General features: G+C 35.0%; 1 protein-coding gene across 4 annotated transcripts in view; it reads left to right on the top strand.

Annotated features, from left to right (window-relative positions):
• POT1 (protection of telomeres 1) overlaps positions 1-9,503 on the top strand; it is a 78,542-nt gene extending 69,039 nt beyond the window's left edge. For 3 of the 4 annotated variants that reach the window (XM_085306336.1, XM_085306337.1, XM_085306340.1), the window contains 4 exons: positions 660-754; positions 2,341-2,432; positions 5,287-5,392; positions 7,817-9,503. In XM_085306336.1, coding sequence (XP_085162462.1) covers positions 660-754; positions 2,341-2,432; positions 5,287-5,392; positions 7,817-7,929 — 406 coding nt within the window. In that variant the 3' untranslated portion in view covers positions 7,930-9,503. The remainder of the gene's footprint in view (positions 1-659; positions 755-2,340; positions 2,433-5,286; positions 5,393-7,816) is intronic. The other variant, XM_085306338.1, reaches the window with a different exon arrangement.
• Positions 9,504-19,635: the final 10,132 nt, after the last annotated feature.

Here is a 19,635-nt window from a genome sequence, read left to right as displayed (position 1 = left end):
TTCTAACTGTGATATACTGACACAGAAGCTTACCTTGGAAAAAAAATGTGATTTTGTAATTTTGTTTCCTAAGGCAAATGAAAGCAACTTTAAAAACAGCTCTTCTGATATTTTTATCTGCTTGCAGCATTTACTTATTTACTTACTATCTCACATTGTATAAGGTTTATAATCATACATAAATACTCCAGTGATAAAAACAGTAGTTTTAATAACTAGTATTTAAAATGTATTTGGATGTAGATAAAGCCAAATTTCTCTACTAACTCTACTATGTTTTAGTGCATACTAGAACTTCATATATTGCCCTTATTGCAAAGTGGTACGTTGTGTGTATTGTTCAATAAAGTGTTGACATATGTATGTTTAGCATTGTACTGATGCATTGTTGTCTTACTTCCTACTCAAAGAGGTAGTCTTCTCCAGACCAAAATGATTTATTTCTTCTTAGTAATGATTCATAAGCAGCATTAGGATTTTTATGGTCTAAAGCTTCTGTGTGCTTCAAAGTAGTTCTTTTAAACAGCAGTATAGATATTTTTTTTTAAATCTCATTGAGCAAGGAAATCTGAGTGTTTTTTTTTTTTCATCTGTAGAATACTAATAGTATAAGCACTTAAGTGTTTGAGTAGTCTCAATATTTTTTTTTTTAATGCTAGGTGCAAGCAGTGCTCAACTCCAAAGACTRTCAGGAGTCTAAGTTCCCTTGCAGCAGATCAACAGCCATCATGGGAACCAACTGAAATAGCACAAGGTTAGCTGACAGTATTATGTGCCTTAATTCTTAAGTGTGTATACAAAATAGTTTCATTTTGGGGCTGCAATTTTGTACTGAATGCATTTAAGTTACAGTTGAGTATGAAGCTGGAAAATATAATCCCCTTTTGCAGGTTGAAATTACATAATTACTTTTGAAATCATTATAGTGTGAATTAAAATATTTTAAGTGTAGAAAAGTTTTTTTCAGTAGGTGTCACTAGTCACACCTACTATAGCACAGATGTAGTGAATCTTTTGTTGCATCAATGCAGATGTCGTGTCACAGTTGAAACCGTGTACATGGATGCAGTAGCAGAAGTAAGAGCCATACCTTTCTTTTCAAAGATGCAGTTTTTAAAACTTGAAGTAAAGAGAATCTTACTTAACCATGAGTACTGGATAGGCTTTTATCTTCTCTAAGCCTTATCAATCCAAAGCATATTGTAAAGAATCAGAAAGAAGTAATATTAAAATAAGAGATTATACAAAGATTTTGCTTTGTGCATTGCTTGTATTGCTTTATTTAGTGAGTGTATTTGATTGATGGAGGGAAAATGGAACTCAAAACTTTGGTACTAGTTTACATATTAACAAAAAATACTACTGAATGCTATCATATCTATAATTCATGTTCTAATATAACATGTTGGAATATCCAACAGTATCTAAGCTTGGGTGATAACTTTATAAAAGAAAAAACCTTTCAAGCGATCCACTGGTTCTCTTAAGCTGCCATAATTATATTAATAARTGTAGCAGAATATATAACTGACAGTGTTGCAGTACCTACATTTGGCATTTTATCCTCAAAACAAAAAATAAACCAATGCTTTCCAATGTTAAAATTAGTTTATGTATATTGTTCTTTTATGATTGGTATTTTCAGACTAAATGATAGTCTGCAAGGWTATAAGAATACCTGAATAAAATGACAAGCAAATTCAAATAAATGTACCTAGAAAAGATTGATGGAGAGRTGCAGTAACTTTGTATCTTTAAGAACTTTTGTTTGCTGGATCAGAGTTACTACTACCAGTGACAAAATGAATATAGTCAGGTGTTTATGCTGGATTTTCAAAGACAGCAAAAATCTTCCTTTTTACATAAGGCTTTGCCTGATAGATTTTACTGCATCATATGAAACATACTATTTTCTTCAGAATATACATTTCAGATGGAGTACTATGTTGTTATCACTGTGTTAAGGGCAAGTGTCTTTTAACCTTCCRTGAGTAAGATGCCAGGAATAGAAGATTCCTATTAAAAGGGTAAGATTTAMGCGAACATCAACATTTCTTTTACAGGAGTGAAAATAGGCAATTAAGGTCTTAAGGGGTATTTTCATAGTCTCGTCTGTTCAAAAAAAAAAAAAAAGCATTTGTGGATTTGTGGACAAATAGCAATGTACACTCAAAATATGAAACACATTTTGATGTTGAGGTCCTCTAATTTTGGTTTGTTAATTTATACTTTTAATTACAAGGYTTAAAATAAGTTACTGTTACAGGAGGGATATTGTCAGTTGAGTTGTTATGGTTTGTTGTGCATGTTCACTATATGAAGCAAGTTTTTCTTCTTAAGTTTTAGGTATTGTGCCACTCCAGTATGTTTTCATCATGAAGTTTACACTAGTTGATGGAACAGGAGCACTAAATGCATACCTTTTTGATTATGTAAGTARCCTTGTTAAAGGGGGACTATATGGATTATATGGGTTTGAGGTTTTATTGGTTTTTAAAATAGCAAACGTATCTACAGATGTATTCCTGCTGTGTTACTTGCAGTGTTTTTATAGGGGCAGATATAATTGTTATAATGTTATTAGTATTATCTACTGGTGAAGATGCAGAGTGTCATTTTTATGAATTTTTTAATAAAATATGAGAGTATAGTATATCAAAATACAAAGACAAAACTGAAACTTGTAGATCAATGCTTGTTTTTGTAAGCTTTTATACTTTTCCATGGCTGAATTTTCTTATATTAGCTATGTTAAATTATRCTGCCTGAATGCTGTGTGAATGTTGGGAGTGTTTCAGAATTTATGAGAGTAACTTCTGAATTAATTCAAAATCTGATGACAGCTCTCTCAACTCTTAGGTTCTAGTTTTTACCCATTYGTGCTTTTTGGGGATCATTGGGGTAGAAGAGGTCTCCCTTCCCCCTGATCCTAAGCAGGATATATAGTTATATAGATATTTGTCTTTGATTTGAAAGGTAGTTTATTGCATTACTTTGCAACCTTTATAATTAACCTACCCTCAATCTTCCCTARCAACTTAAGACCTTTCCTAGTATCTGAGACACTGAGGAACAGACAATTTGCCTGTCACTGCAYGTTGTATAGTAATCTTCTCTACTTAAGATGAAACAACTCCCAATTCTTTCCATCTTCTTTCATGAACAATATTTTATGAACTCTGATCATCCTCACTGTTCTCGATTCTCCCAAGATGATCCTCGTCTTCCTTGAAGGGCTAAACCAGTACCCTCGCTTGAGGGCAATGGCCAGATAATGCTTCCATGTCTATAACTCAACATGGTGCTGATTTAGATTTTTGCTTACTGTTGCATACTTGTTATGACCCCTTCATCTCTCAGAACCTTGTCTTTAAAAAAAATTCTTCCTCATTCTTTATTTGAGCAGTTGATTTAGCTTGCTTAAATGCAGCATCTTTGTACATGTGTCCAGTGGAAAAAAATCCTTTTTTTTTTTTTGTCATAACACCTCTCCAGTTTATCAGAATCATTAATTCTAATTCTTTCCTTTAGTATACTTGAAGTTTCCCAAACTTTGTTTTGTCTGTAAACATAGTGGGCCTATTCACTATTTGATCAGAGGTGTCACCAGTGAAGATCCTTAAAAGCACTCCACCTAGGACAAYCTGCAATCCCCTGCATAATCCCCTTCAGACATTCTCCAAGTTTGTCAGTAAACTACTGATAACTGCTATTTGTTTCTATCTCATATTTTTTTTTTTGCTTTGTTTTCCTTTTACCCTAATGTAAGAACTTTCCAATTAGATTATCAATCTATGCACAAAGATGATTTTTTTTAAGATATTTTGTGATGCTGAGAGTGGAGGATTTCTGACTGACAGGAGGCAATCATTGCTTCATGCATATCCAATCTAGGGGAGAAGATGAGTTATATTCATCCAGCATCATCCTTAAAGAATTTGTTCTCTTTCTTAATTCCATTACAGATTTTAGTATGTGGTTACAGRTTCACTCCTTCTGACCTTGTACATGTAGGTTTGATCTCTGACTCAATTTCTTAGTTTCTTGAYCAGAAAGATGAATATTGTCATATCTCATGGGAAACTGAGGATGGTTAAATGATTGTAAAGTGTAATATTAATGTAAAGTACTGTTATTTATATATATATATATTTTTTTTTAAGTGCCAGTTGCCAGCATTCCTACTGGTGGTACTTCAAAGACAAACCAACACTTTCCAAACCAAAGCTCAGGTCTTTTAGCACCACTTGAGGAAGGAACTGGGGTGCTTTGAAGTGTAACTTTACCCTAGCTTCCAGTTACACTTTTATWAGAAAACTCTCAGTTCTTTTCTTTCATTTCTTTATGTAGTCATTGAAGGGAAAAATTGAAAAGTTGCATAGTTAGAAATGGATGAAGAAAAATTTGAGAAGAAGAAAAAATAGTTATCTGTCCATTTTGCTGTTGGATTACCCACTAACCTCTGGTTGCTTTCATTAAATATATCATACAAAAATTATATAAAAGGCAGATTATTCTGCATTTGTATCTTTTAGCAAAAAGGAGAAGTTGCCATCAAAAACTATAATGTATCTGTTTACTGTAGTAGTATTGAGAAACTAAGCTCAGTTTGGGAAATAAAACAGTTACACTTGAGATTCAAAATCAGCTAACAAACTTGAAAATAAAATGAGAGTTTAGTCAGTTGTGTTACTATATATAGGTTTAAAATACACATAAATATGTATACAACATTTCCTTATTCTAGCCTTTATTTTACTGTTCCATTCAGAAATGTATCTCACAGTATAAGCCTTTCTCCATGGTTTCTAAAATGATCAAAAAAATTAAGAACTAAGAGAGTACACTTGTATGAAGCCAAGTTCCAATGCYCCCTTGTTACTAAATGGCTTTGTTCCTCAAATGTTCTGCTCACTCCAGTAAGRGACTACTGGGGAGGAATGTCTGATTATCTTCCACTATAATATTGTCTGATTATGGGGATTTATGAGAAATATCTRCCATTTATATAGAGAGACCTATGTGTGTAGGTGTTTTAGTAGCATACTGTGCTTGCTGGTTAGCTATAGTCCCTGAATACTTAGGGATACTGAAGTACAGACTATACATTTATTCAGACTATTTTTATTTCTGTATCTGAATAGTTTTAAAAATCTTATATTCTATTATGTTAAATTTCTGGATAATTTTAGGTTCCTTAAATAATAACAGCATATGCATTCAGGATTCTGGCTAATGATTTCTTGCCCTTCCTTCAACACCTCAGAATTTTCTGTTCTCTTCCAGGAAAAGTTTTTCCAAATTCCTGCCTCTGAAATCTTAACTAATAATTTTCTTCAGCAAAAGATGCAGATGACCATGAATACACTCTGTCCTCCAGGAAGAAAACTAGGTTAGTTTATCATTATTTTAATGAGGAATGGGAAGAGAACGGGTCCTTCAATCTGCTGTTACATGTACAAAGTCTTAGAATTGAACTTATGCATGGGTAAAACTCAGAACTAAGAAATGCATTGGTCTTTAAGGGGAATTCTGATTAATTAGTTTTCATACATTTCTGTAATAGTAAAAGGCCYTTTTGAGAGAGAAAAGTAACGGTTCAGTAAATTCTCATGTAGCATGCAGTGATGTGTGAATACATTCATGTCTAGGCAGGCACAAACATGTCATTTGTATTTATGTGGAAGTTAACCAGAACACAGCTGTACTGAATGTCGCAGCACATTAGTGCATACTGAAAGGGAATTCAGCTTATGTCACATGCTTTGGATGAGATTCTGCTGTTAAGTGCACTTGCTGATTTAGAGCWTCGCTTGCTACAGGAAAACTCAATGGAAAGTGGACAAAAAGTTTTCATTCAAATCTAATTACAAAGGTTTTCCTGCAGTATTTCTGCTATGGCAGAATGTAGCTCTACTCACACCACACATCTCCAGGGTTATCTATGTCTTTGCCACAGCACTGACTTCAGGACTGTACTCTTTCAAAGCACGTTTTGCTCATTTTCTCTTGCTTGTTTACAGTTGATTCTAAAAGGATTTGGCTTAATTTGGACCTTGCACAGAGTTAGAAGTCATCTAAAGTTAGGTGTGTGTGTGTGTGTGTGTATATGTATGTGTACGTATGTATGTGTATGTGTGTATTACGGTAGAAAGCCAACAGGACTGTTCTTTCATTGTTACCTTTTGTTTTGCCTCCAGGCACTTTCATTTTAATCCATGTCTAAGTGCTCTGAGGCTTATCAGAATGCAGTTTCCCAGAAGTACTGCAACAGAACCTGGGGTAGTGCAAGTGTTGCTAATATAAARTTTTCACATAATAAATACGGAGTTKTCATCCCATACTTCCAAGGCAGCRTTAATAATCCTCCTGACAAAAGTGWGCAGAGATAGAATAGCAGCATTTAAATTCTGAGATTTTTTTTCATTTGACATGTCTGGAAGTCTCCAATGAGGGGATACCAGCACCAACATTTTACTTAGTCTGTTGTCATAAAACTAGCAGTAGTTCATCATTAGTAATTCTGTAGGGTGACTTCTTTCATATATACTTCTTAGAGATACCATTCTGCTCCACTGTTTAGGTCTGCTGCGCTCCATGGTAAAATAAATAAATAAATAAACAAATCCATCCATGGGCAGCTATGAGCTATGAGTCCATCAATATTGCAGTGAGTGAACAATAGTGAAAACAACTTAAAGCAAAGGACTTCTATGAGAAAGGTCAGAGTGTCACTTGTGTAGCCTTGAAAGAATTATTTATACATATGAAGAACAAAAACAGTCTTACCTGTCCTTACTACTTATAAGGAAATACATTAAAGGAATCCATGTTCTTGCACTGAACTTCTGTCTCCCTRTTTGTGACATTTTACTATATTGGAAATAAATGTGCTGTCACAAATACAGCATGATAGTTCTGTTATGGCATGAAGCAGAGRGAGCAGAATGTATGAATAAGATAAAGTTGTATAGAGACTGTACTTGATAATCACTCAGGAAACTCTTAAAAAAAAAAAAAAAGTTTTTGATATTCTGAAATCACAAACACTTCTGAAGATRAAAGACCAACAGCCACCATAACAGAGTGGCAGTGGGGTTTCCTGTAGTCAGCTCAGTTCCGTGAGTGTGCAGAATCACTTTATTTTAATATTGGTATTTTTATGTCTGCAAAGAACACTTCTTCACTTCCAGTTCCAAGCTGTACAACACAGCATTGGTGGAAACATCCGAGAGCTTGCTTTATTTTTTTAATAACTAGCAAAATTTCTCCATTTGGTAGGTGATAGGATATTTTGAGATCTACCATAACCCCTGTAATGATTTTAGCCATTCATAGCTCAGTGTTGGGCATGTGCTTTTAGAAACACAARCCTTTGAAAAGCTTTACTCATTGAAATGGACATTTTCCATATCTTTTTGAAGACAGGATTAAGTTAAGGTAAAATTTACCTGAACAAGCAGGTTTGTTGGATTTACACAATATACATATAATACACGAGCATGTCATTGAGACCAGTTTTATTGTTAGAAAGTCTTTATATATGCTATATTGTTAGACAACTACTGGTACCAAGTTTTGAGGTTGTTCAGAAAGTTAATTGTCACTGAACACAATTTCAAATGGTGCAGGAACATTTAAAATACAAATTGGAATACTAGTTCTGAATTTTAACTTCAAAATGGGTAATTAATTTTTCTTCCAGTTARCTGTTGTGTATGTTTAGATTACCTAGCTAAGATCCTGCTCATATTCTACTTCTCTCCTATAGAAGTTAGAAATAAATATGTAAAAATAACTTGGTTTTGGTTTATAGGTGACTTGCCATGGCTGGAATGCTTCATCAGGTCTTATAACATCACAGATGGWATGAAACGTCAAGTTTATTATCAAATTTTTGATACTACTGTTGCTGAAGATGTTGTATAATGATGTCTTGCTAATAAGCCATACAATAATGGTCCAATTTCAGTTGGATCATAGAGACTGCATTAAAAAAAAAGGGAAACATTCTGTTCTTCAGAATTTAAGTTTTTATTTGTATGTTAAAATGAATAGAAATTATGCTTCAATATGTTTACTACTTGCCTGGCAGTCAGGCTTGTGAGCTGAACGCAAGTGGAGGTGGCCAGCTTTTCATTGGAAGCTACTTGGCTCAGGCTGGTGGAAGTAGTCTAGTATCTAGCTGTTACTCAGGTTACTCAAACTGATGATGAGGTTACTCTGCACTGAAACTATAGTCAGAATGTTTTTGCTTTGTTCATTTCTGTATTAAARTAAACGATTTCAGCAGAGATGGGGGAAAGGAGCTCTTCAGTAAACTTCTATTCTCTCACACAGTTTGTGTATACATATGTTACTGTTCTCAGTCAGTTTGAGAGCGATGTTGTTCATTTTTAGAAATGTTAAAGTGTCCCTAAAAGGGACCAAAAACTGCTAGCATGCTTGTTAACTGGATCTGTGTTTCCAAAGACTCTCAAATACTTGTCTAAATTTACTGTCAGATTCTTCCCCCCAAATCGATGTTTTGTATTTTTCATAATCAGATTACATTACTAAATTTGGAGATAGCAAATTAATCTAGTGATACTGTGGCTTGAAAATACTACCAAAGTAATAATACTCTGTGATTTCACTTTACATTCAGAAGTATTTTATACAAATTCAAGACATATTTCTTTAGTGATAATTAATGTAGAAATTCCTGTCAAGTAAAATGCTTCCTTTTAGAGCAAAAACACTTAATATTTACAATAGTTGTTTTTAAGGGAGTTAAGAAGCAGGATGTAAATGCTCTTAAGGTTATTATTTTGATAGTAGATGATATTTTCTTTTTAAAATTTTCAGGATTGTACAGTATATTATGCAACTCTTGTTTTAAAATTCTTTAATTCATTTATCTGCAGAAAATTATTTGAATCTCTAAAAATTTGCACTGACTGTAAATGTCATAAACCATTTCATAATKTCATAAAGATTATGTTCTTTATTGGTCAGTGTATAGGGAGAACCAATATTAAATRTGATTAATTGATACTACCTTTCCAAAACGGTGAAAAGCTAACTTCAGAATGGAACAAGCAGTTTATGAAAGAGCAGTATTGGCTTATGAAAGCTTGCCTGAATCTGAGTAACTACATAAGAGAAAAACAGTGAATAATGGCAATAACTAACTGATTGGTTATTCTAAGAMTTCAGACACTGGAAGTATCCAGATGATTTCAGAAGTTAGGGTTCATGTTGAAGGCTTTTTTKTGTGTGTGTGTATTGAATCATTGGAGGGAATTTTTTAACTGCAATAGGAGACATTGATAGCATACATTTTTCTGAATACATCTTTGAGAAATAATGGATAAAAATACATACTTCAGTGTAAATGTAATTGCTTTCACCATATCTTATGTCTGAGATTCTGGCCATAACTCTCTGAAGGCATTTTATAATTGCATATACATCACTTGAGTTTTCTACTATTGAGTATTGTAAATGTTTAATAAAGATTTTTTCCAAGTAATGAGTTTTCTTGTATTTCACTTTTAGTTCTAAGTTCTTAAGACTGTGAATTTTTTTTCATAAATAGCTTTTATCCAACAAAATACTTCAAATGAATATTTAAATAGTTCATTTTATTGAAACTACATACTTAACTCTTTTAAAGTATAATTCATAGAAATGGTTTTAATGAAAAATGATGTATTTAACAATACTAAAGATAATCTGTCTTCCAAATATTGAGATGCTAACAGTTCATTCACATGGATGCAAATGCAGGCCATAAGATTTTAAAACACCGAGCTTCAAGGRATTCTTGCGCTTGTTAAAAAGTCCAGGCATGTCTTCCTTTTGCTTCATCTTATTCCTCCATCCTCATATKGTAGCATGCAGGACAACTGCATCAAAAAATCCACTTCTTACTAGGTAAGTGGAGCAAGTAGTAAATGCACATGCACATGCAGCAGCATCACCATAGCCAAGGGCAAAGAATACCTCATTATAAAGGGGACTTATTTGGGAAATAATAAAAGTGTAAATGAACAGTAAGGAAACATGAAACTGTCGCAAAAAAAAAAGATAGCTAGTTACACAGGGAGAGTGCACAGATATGGTAACATTTTTTTTAAAAATAATAATCTTCAGAAACAGGTAAGAGAACAAAATAAATGTAGAATCATATTTTCAGAAATGTCTGTATGATTGGCCTCCTGAAGTCTTTGTTTTAAAGTGGTTGAGACCCTTAAGATTGCAAGTCTCAGGCACTTGAATTTAAGTTCTTGGCTGCCTAACACTGTTGAATTCCAGGTAGGAAGATAAAAGGTACGTAAATAACCTATATTGCAGAATCAAAGAGGCACTCCTTGTAGGTGGTCTGCTGTTCGGTGGATGATTGCTCTTTTTCATCACTTTTTACTGTTGTGGGAGCCAGAGATTTAYAGAGAAGACTCTGAAATTCTCTGCTTAATGCAGATGCTTTGGCTACTGAGCAGCAAGAAGTGGGATTGAAGAAAAAACAGTAGAGCCCAGGCTAACAAGCTGACATTTGCAACAGAAGAAGTTTATTRTGTTAGGATTGATCAGCTCTTCAGTGCAGCAGGTCATGATCAATTTATTTGTGCAAGATCACTTTTTTGGCCAGAGCCATTAGTACGTGAAACTCACATAAATAGGGATAGTGCAACAAGGAGTAAGGCCAAACACTGAAGTAAGAGTAATAAAAGATATAAGCAAATGCGTATGTTTAAGTTCTTCRGGTGATCAGAATGGAATGGAGGCACTGGAGAATATTTTCTTTAAGGGAGGAAAGAAATTTCAAATAAGCATTATTTGAAGTGTAATGAATAACGAGTATAAAGAATTGGAAACAAGAAAACTTGACAAAAGATGGACAAGAGAAKGAAAGAATAGAATTTCAGAGGGTGCTATACTGTCTTGTTCCATCCATCTGCTTTTTGAAACAACTCTAATGCTTTTCAGATATTCATCGTTTAACKGCACAAACTCAGCAGATTGAAATTCTACGAATACATCTCCATTTTGATACCTTTTTTTTTCTTAATTTGAATATTTCCAAGTAAACTAGGGGGAAATATATTTAAAGTGGAAATATGTACTATCTGAGGGAAAAAAAATATTTGGTCTCATAACTCTTCTATTTCATTCAATGTTCTGAGCATAAATTTGTTACATACCTCCTCCTGCATGTGTACAGTATGTGGACTGATTAAAGTAGTTTTGTGAAGTACAAGCTACGTCTTCATAATTCAGTCCAAATTTAACTAATATCTCAAGACTGACTAACAGATAGCTCTGAATTATGGAGGTGTTACTTCACAGAAGTCTTCTGAAGTCATCTGAAAGATGGCAATTTAGAAATGCTGCTTGAGTTTTGTGACTGGAAGAGCAGCAAAACTGAACAATGAAATCTGCTGATAGAATGAATAACTCCATTTTTATATTCTTCTTTTTCTGTCTACAAATGATCCCTTAAGTGACTCAAAGTCCCCCTGAAGCAATGTTGCAAATGACAGATTTGATCAGTCACMGGCAGGATGTGTGTAATTAGAGCGGTTTTACTGTTTCTAATTGGAGGAGGAATGGGGGCTTGTACTAGACAGCAATATTTAATGCTATTATTCCTGTATAACTGCATTAATCTGTTACCTCATCTTGAAGGATACTGTCACCATTTACTATGCTAAAGWTGGAAAATCCCATTAATGATGGAGTAGTTTCAGTGACTGAGTTTGGCATAGACACTCAAAATAGACATCAAAATGGTCTTGACATGCTGCCCTTCGTTTTCTCCTCGTACCTATGTACCTTACTATCTGTGGTGGTATGCGTAAGGTCACACTGCTTGAAAAGCTACAACTTACGGGGAAATGATAACTTTAATTTACTCTTTTTGCTTTATTTACTTTGTTTTTTTAAGGTGGGCAACAAAGGGTAAGTCAACCAGCTTTAGAAACATCAAGAAACAGGAAGAGTGCTTTCCCCCTACAAGTCAGTTGATGAATTTATTTATTAAGTAGTGTCCTTTTTTTTTCTTGAAAGAAAAAGGAACAAAAAAAGCTTGAAAAGCTTTATTGGAAGGGATAGGAGATGTAAGAAGTTATACATAAAACCGTGAAGGGTTGAGGAGGAAAAAGGCCCCGTAAATATCTAACAGTGCACTTGCCAAAATTGGCTTTTGTAACTTGGAAATCTTGGTGCAAATCTGTTGCTTGCCATGATCTATTTAATGATTTGATGCTTATTAACTTTTTGAATATTATTCCAGTTTGAACATAAAGGATTTGCTAGGATTTTAGCTCACTTTTATGTTTGCAAATTAGCACAATTCGTCTGGATCCGGTCCCTGGCATTTATTACTATCTGACCCGAGGTTAGTTTGTTTCTCCTTTAAATACTGAGTGCGGGGAAAAAAAAAATCTTGGCAAAATTACAATATCCTTCATTAACTGGATATATTCTTGCACTTCAGCAAGTACCAAGACCTATTCACAGTAGGTCATTTTTTTCTGGCAAGAACTATGTTGCACAATGGTACGTTATAAGTGTACCCTTTCACAGCAAACCTGTAAAAATAGCAATAGTTTTGAAAGCTCATTTAGCTCCTCTGTAGGGCCTGGCAAAACATGAATGTCTTTGGCCTACTTTTCAGTCTAAGTAAAGAAGTGGCTGATTTGATGTGATGGGGCAGTGAGTTCTTGTGGTTCAAACTCATTTCTTAGCGACGATAGCAAAGGTACTYGTAGCCTCATTTTAAATATTGAGGTCATTGGCTAATATGGCCAAAAACTGTACTGAATACTTATGTGAAAAGCATGTGCCGTAAAGCACACGCAGCAAACCCAGTCAGAATTGGAAGTCTATTCTGGTTGAGACTGATAGAAGGAAAGCTAAAGCACAGGTAAAAGTGAAAGCAATATATTCCGCTTTTGATAATTTGATAATTCAGCTTTGGTAGATAGTCTGGGCTGAAAATTAAAACCAACGAACCAATACACAAAAGGTTACTTTGACAAAAAGCGTAATGAAACTACTTGCTCAAGTAGAGCAGAAAGCCTACAAGAGGTGTCATAYTGAGATCACTTAAAACGGTGTTTTGCTACTTGAAGATTGACTTGTGTTTCTAAGCGTTTCATTCTTTGGCATTCCTTCTGGCAGTTAATATATGTAGGTTCCCAATCTAGTCCAAACAACCTTCCTTCCTCAGATTATTCAGCAAGGCTGTCAACTAGTTTTATAGGAACTGAAGTCTAACCACCAATGTAAGCAAGAAAATGCTGTTGTTTGTAGATTATCATTATTCTGGGATTTAGGTAGCTATCCTGAATGTATCCAGTGATAAGAAATGTTACTGGTKTTCATTAACAGCTCCTCGAAGCAGTCTCCCATAGCTTCTCTCAGAACATACCAGTACTCCCCTGTTTTTCCTCAAATCTATTCAGGAAGGTTGAATATTAAATAATAATAATAATAAAGTTTTGCTCAAAAGGAGAACATAGGCAAGTTCAAGAAGCATGTCCCAGTTTAGAACAACAGTGGTTATACAGTTACAAAACATGGATGGGAGAGTGTGCCTAATGTCAGATGGTACTGTGGTAATATAACCCCTTAACTCCTCCTTTTCRATTTGTGCTTGACATCAGGGTTGTAAGAGAATTTTCTCTTTGGCTGAAAAATTACTTTTAACCAATCTTCTAGGTTAAAATATTACATTTCTGATATTTATGTAGAAGTAAAGGAAGACAATTGCCACCTGGCACTGTTTGAATGTCATTAAGTTAAGGTTTATTAAAAGACAGTGGGGAACTAGGTGCTGCAACAGGTGGGACCAATGGTAATAGTTATATTTTCAGTTGGCCCACCCAGAATCCCACAGTATTTCATTGCAGATTGAAGGCCAGGGGTAGGTATATAGACTATTCTCTCTGAAGGCTAGTGAAATTTAGGACTAAGTCATGATCTTTATGGGCCTACCTCTTAAATTTCTCTCAAGGCCAGGAACATATCAGTGCTTCCTGTCTCCCACAGTCATGTTCTGGCTGAAGGACATGATGGACAGTCCTTCCCCACTGTCCTCACAATACTGTAGTTATTTTTTTTCCAAAAAAAAAAATCAAATCTCAGCTTGTTGTGATTGAAGTACTGGATCTGAATGTTCAAGAGACAGTACTGGCAGCAATTTGCAAAGCAACTTGAAAATTTAGTACTGCATTCTGGCAGGTTCTGTTGCACAATGGACACTGGAGAGAGAGAGAAAAATGAGAGATGGAAGTTTTTGATTTTCAACAGTGAGATYTTATCATAGTGATGGTCATGTTCCCCTACTCTGAAGACACAARGCTTTTTTTAGCCAAACTAAGAACAAAGAAGTTCATTTACCTTTGCTTACAGAGTGCTTAAATCTATGTCTGTACAAATCCCCAAACTTGTACATTTGCTCTGATGCCACATTGGAAATGGAGGGAAGAGCCTATTCATCGCCCTGGCAAAACTCTGTGAGCATATGAGCATGCTCAGAAACACACAGTGAAGCTAATTTATTTGTCCATGGGGAAGCAGCTGACTGAGGGTGTTAATAATTAATGAGCACGATTTTTCTTTTCAGCCATATGTTCTTTCCTGCATCTCTGGCAATGTAAAAGGAGTTTGATACAGGTGGAATTCAAGCTGCCAGGATGATARGATACCAAAATCTTGTCATCAGTAGGTGAGATATTCTGATTTGAGTTAAAGAACAGCTCAACAATTGGCAGTATAATAAGTAATGTAAAAAAGTTGTTAATTCAAAAATTGTAGCTTCATTTATGGAGCAGAGGTTTTGGTAAAGACAAATATTTTTGGTTGTGATCCATAAATGGCTTGATTTTCCAAATTAAGAGCAGAATTAATATGGAGCAGAAATAATGTGGGGACAAAATGTGCAGTATCCTTCTGTTTCCAGGTATCTGAAAAACATGTTATTGAGGACTTAAGACTACATATTTCCCTGTGATGGATGTGCACAACTCAAATGGTAGCTGTCAATAAAGGCCTTGGACACTCTAATCAAGAGAAGAACTTAACACTTAAGGCCTAATTGTACAAATAACCCATCTGTCTTGTGCAGTGCAGAGCCAAAGTGATATTTTAAGGCTAAATCAACCCCTTAGAAATTAGGCAATGTGTTGCCAGTTCTAACCAGCTGTACTTTATGCAGTGGTACTATTATCCATTAACTCATCTAATATTAAGCAACATGAAAGTGGAAGAAATGGGTTTCAAATAACTGAGGAAATGATCATCACATTTCTTCTTTTAATGCTACTGAAAACTTACAGCAGCACTAAAGAGGTATGTACTTAATGGGAGAAAATRTTTCATTTATAAAYRTGTAGAAGTYGGAAAATTCTCCATAGCGTTTACTTAATCTGCATCACTATTTTGTCATGGATTTTATTCTAATTTGTAGATACTGTGCAATAACTGCTTTTCACGTCAGTTATGCATCTTTGACTGTTCCTTTTTTCTGTGATGGAAATCTCCTTGATGTATATCTGGAGGGTGTTTAAGCCTTTTTTGTTTATTGCTATTGTTCTGGTTGTATCAAGTTGTTTTCAAAGGAAATCCCCCCCTTCAGCAATACACAAATTGAGGATGAAGACTGTAAGTTGAGTCTATAGTTAGAGACAACTACCTGTACAATCCTAGTAAGTTTATTGTGACTTCTTCCACAGTATTGACCAACAAAACTATGACATTTGCTTTAAGTCTTGTTTGAGGCTTATTCATTTTGCTAGTCATGTGTCCACTTTGTACTTTCCCAAAGTATTTGTGAACTAGTGAGCAAGAAGCTTTAAAGGATACCAGTAAATTCAGGTATTCGTTCAGGCCAGATGAGTGAAGCAGGTGGTCAGGTGAAACTATATCTGACTTATTGAGGTTATGACTATAACCTCAATAACTGAGATATTATTAGTACTTGAAATAAACAATAGCAGCTTTGAATGGAAAGTATGTTAACTATAAACCTGTTTGGAAAGTAACATTTTTGACTTTTTTACCAGTGTCAGCACAGTGATAGAGAAGCATTATAATTCACAGTGGCTGTATTTCAAATTTAGATGAGAAGATTGAGTGAGATTCAAACACACTCAGAAGAAGAATGAAAAAAATAAATTATGATACAAGTTGAAAGAGAATATTACACAGAAAAAATGCCTTTATTCAAACAGAGCAACAACCATATTTCACTGTAATTTACTTAAAAGAGTAAGACCTCAGCCTGAACAATCATGTTGTCCTATATTAGCAGTTCATTTGAAGTATTTGCATGGACAGAAAACATCTGACTAATGCACATTTTTTGTAAGGCAGTTGAGGCAGGGCTCACAGTCAGAGCTGGGAATCCGTTGTGTTGTGCTCCTCACACACATTGATATGGAGACTGCCCTTGTCACACCTACTGCGTGTTTACGATCTGATGCAACACAAAAATGAAACAGGTGAGTTGGGGGATGTGAAAGAAAAGACGTCAAGGTAACAGTCTAACTAACAAACCTGCCTAGCAGCAACGGGCCTGCTCATCACGACCTGTTTCCCTGATAGGGCTCATTCCATTGCAGTTCCACTGAGCACAAGAGATTTAGCTTCCTTTCTTAGCTTTGCTGCAGGTTTGTTGWCGAGGTTTCAAATATTGCTCATTTCCCACTTGAGAAAGCATGTAGCTTCTTGCCCCACGATTTGCAAGAAGCTTTCATTCAGAGCTCCAGAAAGCTAGTGGGTGATTCCTTTTCCTAAAGAAACAGACTCTAAGCAAGAAGACATCATACACGTAGCATGAAATAGTGTCAAAAAATATTATCAGAACTGATGGAGAAAAACAAGTTTGATTAACATTAATCATTTCATATATTTAAAAGAAGTAAGTGGAACAAAGTTGTACCTATGGCATTAGTCCCAGTACAAAAAAGCTGTTCAGTATTCTGGGKTTTTTGAGTCACAGTTAGCATGCCTATCTTGAAGAATCAAACTCTTATCATTTGTGTCCAGATGCCACACAAACTTGATCAAGTGTRTGAGCAGGCATCACAGCAATTTGTACCAAATCTTGTATTTTATTGTGGGCTAAGTCTATGCTGGTGGTGCGTAATATTCTGGAATTAATAATGTGTTTACCCTCGGCATTTCAACTTCTGAAAATAAACTGCTGACAAGTCTGTCTGATGGCTGTTTTAAAAAACATGGGTATGTATATGTACTTGAGAGTCTTCATGGTTAATGTAATACATGGATTCAATTAACTGTATATTTTTACTTACTGTCTATGAGAAAAAAACAGAATCCAAACTTTCTGGATAGGAATACTTTTTGCAAACACTCAAATCACTGTCAGCATTGGTGCCAACTGAGGCAAAAGATTATTGTTTTCAAGGWCTTGAACACACTATTTTTGATCATCAAGAATAGTGAAGTAGTGGTAAGTGCTATTTGTAATCATTTGTTGCATCCTCATGATAATACGGATACATTTATCTGAAATCTTAGCCTGTTCTCTAACTAGATACATAGCATAACCCCATTATCTGCAAAGTTTTCTGGCTCCCTTAAAAATTGAAGTTGATCCTTTAATTCTTGCACTCTAAGATTATTTACTAATCTTGTTATTGTACATGTGTGTATGAAAAACAGCTGAGGACTGAATCTTTAGAACTTCCTGATCACGTTTTGTGTATATGCAAGTCAGATAGGAATCAAGTTTTGAAAATGTATCCAATGTATCCAGTGCTAGAGTCAACTTTCAAGCAAATAAAAGACCTAGAATTTGAGATGGCTTTGGTTATAATAACTTACCCATTTTTGAATGCTGATGAGTGATCACTTATCTTTTTCACTTATCTTTGGAAATTTTATCTTTGGAAATACAGAAGTGAACCTTCTTGTTCCTTCCTTAAACTCAATGGGTCATATACATCCCTTGTATAATTATGACGATTTCAAAGGAGTTATACTATAGAGAGGTTGCACAGCTCCTGTGAATCAGACTCACCAGGTATGAGCTTCCTCTAGATAATAAATAGAAGCCCTAAACTTGATATTCTACTATTGCACTTAATAACAAAAATTTACTGTTGACTTCAGAGTGCGCTAGCTGATTGCTAATTGGGCATCTGGCCTTTATAACAAAAAATCCTATGAAGACAGAGAAAATCTTCAATGATCATGATGTTAAACTTCTTAGAATGGCACAGTTACCAAAACCCTCGTGTGAAAGAAAGTATGGTTATTACATCGGTACAGGCAAAAGAATTTCTAAACTTAAGTAGTCAAAACGCTACAGCTCAATACTTCCCAGTATAGAAAAGTAATTGTGGTATCCCAAATCCTTTGATTTATTATGCATTGATTTGGTACATAGAAAAGGATTYCTCTAATAGATCTGTCCCTTTAATAGATGAGCCATCCATTGCATTTTACCTTTTTGAGAAAAGGGAGTTTGTGTGTTTATATTTAATAGGTCTAGTGCTGCTGCAGAAAATTCATTTAAAATTACTTCATCTGTAACAATGAAAATTGATTGAATTGATGCACCTGAATGCAAAAGGAATTTTGCTTATTACTAGACTCTGTGGAGTAGCCTCTGAGTCCAATTTATCTAATTGTATTCACAAAAACTGCTCTAATCCGAGAACCGATTCTGTGACAGTGCAACAGTGACTTTCCTATCTGGGATTCAAGGATCTCATGCTGATAGTACTTAGCTGATACTTTTGATGGCTGGCTCTCCAAACTTCCTTTGGGTTCTGTGCTTCTTTACTCTCAGACATCACCACTCATGTTAGAGGATCCTGAAAATGACTGACAGATATATCTGTATCATGAAGCTCTTGTGCATTATCAGGCTTTGCATAGATAAAATTCTCTTTGAAAATGCAAATTCATAACTTGCTTAAAAGCCCAATGAAGTCTATGCTGCCACCCAGAAGATCAGTTCTGCATTCATCACAGGTCATGAGCTCCCAGTCCCTCCTTTGTTGTAGTAGTAGAGTAGTAGTGTCCACAGAGCCACATAATCTGCCTSATCAGCTCACTGATGTAGCTGAAAACTAATCTTTGGGGGAAGAGTGGTGGTGGGGGGAAGCTGTAGAAACCATGTAGTGGCAGAGAGCAACCATCCATTTTGGCACAGGACTATCTTAGGTCTTAAGTCGTTAAGACAGTACTGAACTGTCCCCAACCAGGGTCATTATAGGAAATAAAAACAGTAATGGCTGGATCTCCACAGTTCCTTGAAGAAACCCAAATTTGCTTCCTCTTACTGACAGAAAGACTTGCCATTCACAATGGAATATGCAGACCTTTTCAACGTGATTTCTCCTCTTACTGTGATTTGATCAACAATAAAGTCATAAAGAGTAAGACCATAAGCTGTTTTCATTACCTTGTCATTGCCAAGATAAATGGGAGTAGCTTAAGTGCCACAGGGCTATTGTTTCAGGTTATCTCCATGTAGGCTGAAAGAGCCACCCCTGTTATGGTTTATATTCAATTTTCTTTAGTTTTGTTTCCCAGTTACAGAATTTAAATCTTTTTTTATCTTGTTTACCTTGTTTTCTTCTACCTTCTTCTTCTTCTTCTTCTTCTTCTTCT

The sequence above is a fragment of the Rhea americana genome, unplaced genomic scaffold (assembly GCF_003343005.1).
Source record: "Rhea americana isolate MKP2758 unplaced genomic scaffold, rheAme1 scaffold_238, whole genome shotgun sequence".
NCBI lineage: Eukaryota > Metazoa > Chordata > Aves > Rheiformes > Rheidae > Rhea > Rhea americana.
This window is presented reverse-complemented; position numbering and strand designations above follow the sequence as displayed.